Below are 9,215 nucleotides of genomic sequence, written 5' to 3'. Positions count from 1 at the left end.
AATGGGTACATCAAGGCTGTATATTGTCACCCTGCTTATTTAACTTATATGAAGAGTACATCATATGAAATGCTGGGCTGGATGAATCACAAGCTGGAATCAAGACTGCCAGAAAAAATATCAACAACCTCAGATATGCAGATGGAAGAAACTGAAGAGGAACTAAAGAACCTCTCGATGAAGGTAGAAGAGGAGAGTAAAAAAGCTGTCTTAAAACTCAACATTCAAAAAACAAAGATCATGACATTCGGTTCTCTCACTTCATGGCAAATGGATGGGGAAAAAGTAGAAACAGTGTCATTTCATTTTCTTGTGCTCCAAAATCAACACATACAGTGACTGCAGCCATGAAATTAAAAAGATGCTTGCTCCTTGGAAGAATAGCTATGACAAACCTAGATGGTGTATTAAAAAGCAGAGATACCACATTGCCGACAAAGTCTATATACTCAAAGCTATGGTTTTTCCAGTAGTCATGTATGGATGTGAGAGCTGGACCATAAATAAGGCTGAGCATGGAATAATGGACACTTTTGAACTGTTGTGCTGGAAAGGACTCTTGAGAGTCCCTTGGACAGAAAGGAGATCAAACCAGTTAATCGTAAAGGAAATCAACTCTGAACAATCACAGGAAGGACTGCTGCTGAAGCTCCAATACTTTGGCCACCTGATGTGAAGCACTGACTCAGTGGAAAAGACCCTGATGCTGGGAAAGATCGAGGGCAGGAGGAGAAGGGGACGACAGAAGATGAGATGGTTGGATGGCGTCACCGACTCAATGGACACAAGTTTGAGCAAACTCAGGGAGATAGTGAAGGACAGGGGAAGCCTGGTGTTCTGCAGTTCATGGCGTTTCAAAACGTCGGAGATGACTTGGCGACTGAACAACACATGCAAATCAAGAACTCTGTTACCTTGTTAGGGTCCTCATAAAGCATGATAACAATCTGAGTCATGTAGTTGAGTTCATTGACAACATTTAAATAATCCATAGCTCGTTTCCACTGTTCGTCCTTTGATTCCTGAACAAAGGTATATAGTAAGCATTTTCTCATATTACTTGAAAATCATTTTATTTTCATTATGACAGTTCGTTTAATCCTGATTGACATTACACAAATGAAATACTTCCACACACAATCTTTCAAAATAACTCCATTAATTTAAATTTAATAAATCACCTAAGCTTAAATAATTTTAATTCTCTTATCAGTAGTATTAGAAACTCTAGTGGTATTTTTTTTTTTTTTTTAGTAACTCATAGAAAGTAAAAATAAAGACTATCTTGAGATATGATACCTATTAATTGAATTTTGAGGGTAAGGGGCAGTTGTTAACCTTAAATTCCAATGTAACTAATATAGTGTCATGTTTCATAAAACAGAACACTATCCCATGAAAGTAATGACTATAATTAAATATCTCTCATTCCACTGTAGTTTTTTAAACTGTAGATATTTTAAAACAATTAGCAGGAGAAAATACAGGCAGATTCTTAAAACCATCTGCTTCATTCCTAAAATCACTCCACCATCATTTAGAGAATCAATGGTCTTTAAACATGTAATTAAAGAGCGTCAGAACTGAAAGGGACCTTACAGAACATGTATTACAAGCATTCAAAGTAGAAAATTCTATCTCAAAAGGGAAAACTACTCAAAGTTCAAAATCTACAGTCAATAATCAACAAGGTCTATTGACACCTTATGTACATCAGAGATAATATCCTTCATCTCATGTCATAAACATTACAAATATATAAAAGCATCCAACAATTTTTTTGTATATAAGGGTTTTATATATACACTGAGAGTATGTAAGAGTTTCAGCTTTAATATAGACTGTGTTTTAAGAAAAAATAAAATTTGACACGCAAAAGCCAAAAGTCAAGACCACATGCTGACTTTTTAAAATTCAACACGTATTTCCTTTTTAAATTTGGACATCATCCGTCTCTGAGGAAGCATTCCAAATTTTTGGAAAGTAAAGTTAAAGCAATATTATATGTCATTTGTGTAATTACATGTATACTTAAGTTTCAACAAATGGCTATTAATACGTTTAAATGCTATAGAGCAGTTGCTCCCAACTTAAGCAACACTCCACAGTAAAAACTGCATGTGTTTGTGTGTATCTGCCTATGTTTGAGGAGGGGATATGTTCAAAGATGTATGTATATTTTCTTTCAAAACTTATAAGAAAAACAAATTAGCATAGCATTACTGAATACCACTAGATGTAAATTATTGTAAGTGATGGGCTTAAGTTAAATATTGAAAATTTTCAAGATTGAAAAGATCTATTAGATTCTGTGATATGGTATTATTAATAAGAACACCATGTAATATCTAATTCAGTGGTACAGATATAGACTTTGCTAGGTCTGATCTAATGAAAAGATAAAACAAAATATTTTATAGCATCTTCCTAAACACAATTAATATGCAAGAATTCATAAAAATCTTTTTTAAACAATTAAGGATCATTAAATATATTCCTTGAAATCTTACTTATAATTTTATTTCCTCAATAAATCTTTAAAAAAAAAATCTACTATGGAGAGACAGATTTTACCAAGTTTACATTGAAAAATCTCAACTGGGAAGAGACCATACAAGGTTTTAATTATATTAGCTACAGGCTCTTATTAGGATAATATGAGCTGGGATAATTAATTATATTTCAAATAAATTTTTTAAAGTTTTAAAATTAGAAAATAGGACATCATTTTGGTATAAGAGCTTAATTTTTACTTTAATTTTTTTAAACCCCAGAAGCCCAGATTTTTGACAGTGGAGTTGTTCAGCTTTTGTTTTAGAAATGTAGCTGAACGCAATATATACTACAGCCACCACACTCTTTAGATCACTGTGAGACAGCCTCCTAACTGGTTTCCTCAAATCTACTTCTACCTATCTAATGCCTACACAGCAACCAAAGCCGTTCAATTCCTTGCTTAAAACATTTCAAGGGCTTCCCAATCCTGGAATGGTTCTCCAATCTTATCTGCTACAATTTTATCCATCATTCACTTTTATTCTCCAACCATAGGCTTCCTATCCATTCCCATATCCTTTGTTCTTCCTATCTTATAACTAAGTGCAAGGTTCAAGGGTGACCACAAAAGAAACCTATCTCTCCCCACCAAAAACAATTCCATCATTATTAACGGATATATAAGCTCTTGCCTTTGCTAACTAAGAGTCATTTTTTCTCTATTTCTTTTATTAAAGCTCCACTAAACCACATGGGCTTCCTAGGTGGCTCAGTGGTAAACAATCCGTCTGCCAAGGCAGGAGGTGTGAGACGTGGGTTTGATCCCTAGGTTGGGAAGGTGCCCTGGAGTAGGAAATGACAACCCGCTCCAGTGTTCTGGCCTAGAAAATCCCATGGGCAGAGGAGCCTGGCAGGCTATAGTCCATGGGTCACAGAGTTAGACATGACTGAGCGACTGAGCACACATAATCTGTATATGTAATCAAGGGATGCTACTTTGCTACTCCATTAAGGAATAAAACAAGAAATAAAAACAAGGGGGAAAGAACAGATGAATTAGAAAATTTGATGGGAACAGAACACTTACACAGCCTTAGGGTAACTCTGTGAATAATTATTCATCAAGGCCCAATGATAAGAGATATTAAGAATCAAGAGACATATGCCAAATCTTCATGTACATTTCACTGTCCTTTATTTTAATAAGTACAAAAGAATACAAAGTTGAATTCATTTTCTTTTAAGGATTACTTTTTTATAGATGTGCATAAATGTATATACCTATATATATATATATATATATAAATTTTTTTTAATTCTTATTTTTTGGTACCTTAGAGATGGCTGAAAGATATTTTTGATATATAATAGAAGTGACAGTGTATTCTAGATAATCTGTGATTTGAGTGTACTGAGAAAGGGGTTTTATAATTTCTAAATCTGCTTGGTTAGCACTTCCACTGCTAATCTCTAAAATGTCATTTTCCTCACTTTTTCAAATACTGACTTCCAGGGAATCTTATCTACAGCTACTGCCTCAGGCATCATTAATGTGTTGGCTTCCCAACTCTTGTGCCTTCAACCCATACCTCTAGCCTTACATACAAACATGCTACTGGTCATCTCCACTTGATTTATCTTCACTTATCTCACTATTGCATGTTGAACCTGTGACAGACAGATAATTCATGTCTTCATTTCATAGGTCTTTGAAATGAGATTGAGTTCTCTTGAGAACTAGCGCCTCAAACTCAAGCTGTCTAAAACTAAACTCATTGCTTTCCTTCTAACACCTGATATTTCTGCAAATGTTACTCTTCTCAGTGAATGATGGATAATTTTGTAAATGATCCTATGTTGGTAATATGGGAACCTTCCTTGACTCTCCTTTCTTACTTCGCATATCTGTAAGCACAGGAAGGGCCTCAAGGAGAGTGGTAAGGAAAGTTAAGATGCCTCAAAAAGAGTGTTAATGAAAGCCTAAAGGACACTGAGGAGACTGTTGGTGAGGGATCATAGGAGGGTTAAAAAAACCTTATTGGAAACTATAGGATAAAAAATGCGTTCTACATAGTGGCATAAAATATAGAAATACTACAGCCTGTAGACAGTGTAATTCAATGAGCTAGCTACTAAGATTTCCAGAAAAAATTCTGAAAACACCACCAAGATTCTTCTCGTTACCTCTGATAAACATTGAGGAGAGGGAGATAAGCTATAGGAAATGGTTAATTAAAAAGGATCCAAGACTTGCAGGAATCAGAAATAAAACTGTTTCTTATTTCCAGCCTCTCCAGAGAGTCAACAATGCTATAATTCAAAAGTGGCTTTTAGGAAGAATGGAAACACAAGAATCTGTCATGAAAACATGGGTATGATGGTAAAAACACTTGCTAAGACTTCAGAAAGACTTAAGGCTCACAGATTTTTCAAAGACACAATGACTTTCTCAGGATCATATCAGCATATCTCTCAGATACTCCCTATTAAACAATAAAGACTGCTGAGTACTCTCTCAGCAGCCAAAGAGGGAGTCCAATGTATAAATTAACTTATTCTTAAGAGATCTGTGGGTGTGAATTAATAGAGTAAATTATATATTCCTTTTTGTTTTTTAAAATTATACCATCTTGAACTAAAAGTAAAAAGACCTCTGGATCTCCAAACTTCTTTGGGCAGGAAGCAGGTTAAAAAAACTACTTAGCTGCAAGCATGAGCTACTTTTTATGGAGAAGGAAGGATGACCTAGATGAAGCCATCAAGAATCAAAAGTATAAAGCCATGAACCATTAAAAACAACTCCTAGTAGTATGCCAGAGCCCTGATTAAGGAACGGGCATTAAGTACCTAGGCACACTTCAAAACTGCCATGGAGCAGTGACGACCATGGTGTACCTTCTGTTTTCCCCTCTTTTTGAAAAGGTTGCCTAAGGCAGTTATCCTATGCTTCTCGATGCTGTATGTCAAATGTATGACAGATAATTGGTGTCTTCATTTCATAGGTCTCTGAAATGAGACTGAGTTCTCCTGGGCACTCAAAGGGTTCTACCCAAAGAGTCCCACCCATATCTGAACAATTTAGATAATGAGATCCTGGAGGTCAAGTTTATGCTATAATAGATAAGCTTGGAGGAATATTGTAGAGGAGATTAAGTGAAATCTGCACGTGGGAGAAATATGGATTGTATGCTAACATACTGTGACAGACCCCGTTTTTCAAATGGCCACCAAAATATTTCCAATCCCAAGGACTCATCTTATAGTGAGTGACAAGTGATATTCCACTCATCTAGTACTATGGGTCTATCCTCCCTCCCCTGAACCTGGATGGACCTCTGTGACCACTTCAACCAAAAATGCTCAGTAAGAGTGAAAGGACATAACCTCGTAAGTTAGATCATAAAAATACTTCATGCTTGCTCTTTTTTTCTCTTAGTGCACTTCTGGAACTCAGCTGCTATCTTCTGAGGAATATGCTGTATTCTGAGGTCACACGAGGAGGCCATGGTATGTATTCTGGTCCATAACCCCAGCCAAGCCCCCACCTGACAGTCAGCACATCAAGAACTAGATATGAAAAGAAAGCTGTGAGGTGATTTGAGCTCCAGCCACTGTCTGAGCTGCAATCTCATGAGAGACACAATGCAAAACTGCCTAAATGACCCAAGTCAAGCATTTAAAGCAGGACAGAGAAAAAAAAAACAAAAATGTCCGTACTTGTTTTAAGCCAGTAAGCTTTGGTATTGATTCATTATGTTACAGTAAGAGTCACAATGTCCAAACACCAAATCCTGTCGATTCTAATCCCTAAATAATGCGAATTCATCAGATTCTCTTCATCTTACTGTCATCAGCTTGTAGATCACTTACAATAATTTGTATTATTGTTGGCTTAAAGGGATTTCCTCCAGAAGGAAGAAAACATGTCATTATCTCCAACATCTAGCACAATGCTTGGTAAACAGTAGACTCTTGACAAATGATGACAAATAATGAATTATTAAAAACTGTACAATAAAAAATGATGTCAGTGATCTGATTACAAATTCAGTAACACATACTTGTTAAGTAGATTGATGTAACTTATTCTACTTACATCGCATAAAGCACCATAGCGAAGAATAGACAGTAAAGAATGTACGTGACTTTCACTGGTGAAATACAATCTGGTACGGACATGACGTTCAGGTGACAGAACACCTCTGGAATACCTAAAAGTCAGGAGCAGACAGTGTTAAAACATAACCACACAGTTAAGACTCATTAAGTACTGAAATTATTTTGTAAAATGGAATTTAATCTTCTAGTAAGTGAATCTATCACTCTTTCCATCACAACTGAGGTGTTCTTAGTAGACATTTCTCTAACATGAAGATAACTGAAACTAACTGAGACCACTGAGATTAGTCAAAGAAGAGTTAATATTAGTCAAGTTCACTGTAAGAAGGTCATTTAAGCACCTTTATTAACACTGAAAGAGATCACAGCACTAAAGGAGCTCACAGATGTTAATGCTGCTGAATGAGGATGATCACTGATGATCGCATGTGAATGGTAACACACATCCCCTTTCCCTGTGACCCTCAGTTTTTTCCTCCAGTTTGGAGCCAAAAAGAATACTGGTTGAAAAGTTCACTATTCGGAACATCTAGGTAATCTGTATTTCCACAGTGTACCAAGTGATACACTCCTGCCTTAGTCATAGGAACAACAAAAATTTAGATTTCAAGTATGCAAAAACAGATGCCTATAGACTTAAATACCAGTACAGTCTCTTACACAGGATGGAGTTTATTTACAGTGTCATCATCTTGTGTCCTTTGAAGATCTGAGCGAATTTTTCTAACTAGAGGAGTACAGTAGCCTTTGGCAATCTCCAGTTTTTCAGCTTTAGTTATACCATATTCCTGAGCAGAAAATACACACTATTAGAAAAAGGGTATAATCATAAAGAATTCCAATAAAGGTATTACTAAATTTAAGAATTTTAGTGAGTGACAAATATTTTTATCAAGCCTTTTTTGAACATTACACAATTATTAATTTACATTTCTACAACTTCAAGTATATTAGTCCCCACACTATTAAGTGTAATTAGAAGAATATTTTTTTGTGGAACTGAAAAAACAAATAATTTCTAAAGAGGAGAGGATGAATGATGAATGCAACCATGATGATAATAAGGTTTTAAATGTAGAAACAACCCTAAAAGAAAGATGGATTAAGTGCACAACTAGTAAAGCATAGAACAAATAGTCAACAAACATAAAGAAATACAAATTGAAACCATGAAATTTTTGTCTATTTGAATGTTAATGATTAAAAAGGTTAACAAATTATTTGTCTTTGGTCAATACAAAGTTTTAACGACTGGTGAGCCAAAAATGCCACTAAATTATCAAATTTAATGAGCTATATTGCCATTATAAGTTAATTAAATTTATGAGAAATTATAACCAAAACTGTTAAGATAACAGTAATTATAATAGAAATAAAAATTACAGTTTACAAGGATAGATGAGAAAATGATCTGACATGAAAAACTTTTTTTGCATTAATTAACTGCTTTAATTAGGAAATTGCTATAATAAAACAAGTAACACTATACATTATTTTTCCAATGAGCTTTGGTTTGAGAAAAATGGCAGAAATAGATCTTTAAGCTTTGACTCATGGCATAGCTGGTAGTTCTCTGAAATCTGGGAGATGCATTAGCAAAATTAGACACAGCCCACCCTTCACCAAAATCCTGGAGAAAAGTATTTCATTAATTTGGGGGAGTAAGACTGAACACTGGCTAGGATACAACTTGCCCAGGGAATGACAAGAAACTGTCACTGGTACTGGTGGCAGGTAAGAAACTGTTGGGCTGACCAACTACATATTTTATTAGTGGCTTTAAATTAAAAGAGTGAAACGCTTCATTGCATTTTCTCAGAAACTGATCAAAAGATTGCAGTCCTACACAATTTGGAGACATAAAGTGGATGCTGGGTGACTAGAGGTCACTCCAGGTGTGGAATTTTGTAAAGTTAGTCCTTGGAATGAATGGAACTGTGGCTCTGGCAGCAGATATGAAGGAATGATGCTCTGGAGAGGAGGTAGGGGGACACTCTGTGGTCAGCCGGGGGACAGATGAGGGTTCCACCTGGAGGTGGGATCTTTAATTCAATGATCTATCTTCCACTGCTCATGTCTCTGTCTTCATAAATGGTAACCGGACCATAAGGAAAGCTGAGTGCCGAAGAATTGATGCTTTTGAGCTGTGATGTTGGAGAAGACTCTTGAGAGTCCCTTGGACAGCAAGGAGATCCAACTGGTCCATCCTGAAGGAAATCAATCCTGAGTATTCATTGGAAGGACTGATGCTGAAGCTCTAATACTTTGGCCACCTGATGTGAAGAACCGACTCATTTGAAAAGACCCTGATGCTGGGAAAGATTGAAGGCGGGAGGAGAAGGGGACGAAAGAGGATGAGATGGTTGGATGGCATCACCGACTCAATGGACACGAGTTTGAGTAACTCCAGGAGCTGGTGATGGACACGGAGGCCTGGCGTGCTCCAGTCCATGGGGTCGCAAAGAGTTGGACATGACTGAGCCACTGAACTGAAGAAAAAAATCTGTGATGAGTGTATAAATAGGAAGAGAAGGTTTAAGAGGAAGAAGGCAGAAATGGGGTGAAGGCAGAGGGAAGCAGGGACAGAGAAAGAAGGAAGA

General features: G+C 36.2%; 1 protein-coding gene across 6 annotated transcripts in view; it reads right to left on the bottom strand.

Moving 5' to 3' along the window:
* PPIP5K2 (diphosphoinositol pentakisphosphate kinase 2) overlaps window positions 1–9,215 on the bottom strand; it is a 105,827-nt gene that overhangs the window by 21,707 nt on the left and 74,905 nt on the right. For all 6 annotated transcript variants that reach the window (XM_010831976.1, XM_010831975.1, XM_010831978.1 and 3 more), the window contains 3 exons: window positions 7,276–7,403; window positions 6,593–6,707; window positions 915–1,022 (listed from right to left, as the gene is read on the bottom strand). In XM_010831976.1, coding sequence (XP_010830278.1) covers window positions 915–1,022; window positions 6,593–6,707; window positions 7,276–7,403 — 351 coding nt within the window. The remainder of the gene's footprint in view (window positions 1–914; window positions 1,023–6,592; window positions 6,708–7,275; window positions 7,404–9,215) is intronic.

Source organism: Bison bison, unplaced genomic scaffold, assembly GCF_000754665.1.
Source record: "Bison bison bison isolate TAMUID 2011002044 unplaced genomic scaffold, Bison_UMD1.0 scf7180017864533, whole genome shotgun sequence".
Classification (NCBI taxonomy): domain Eukaryota; kingdom Metazoa; phylum Chordata; class Mammalia; order Artiodactyla; family Bovidae; genus Bison; species Bison bison.
Note: the sequence above shows the minus strand (reverse complement) of the source record. Positions and strands in the feature narration are given on the sequence as shown.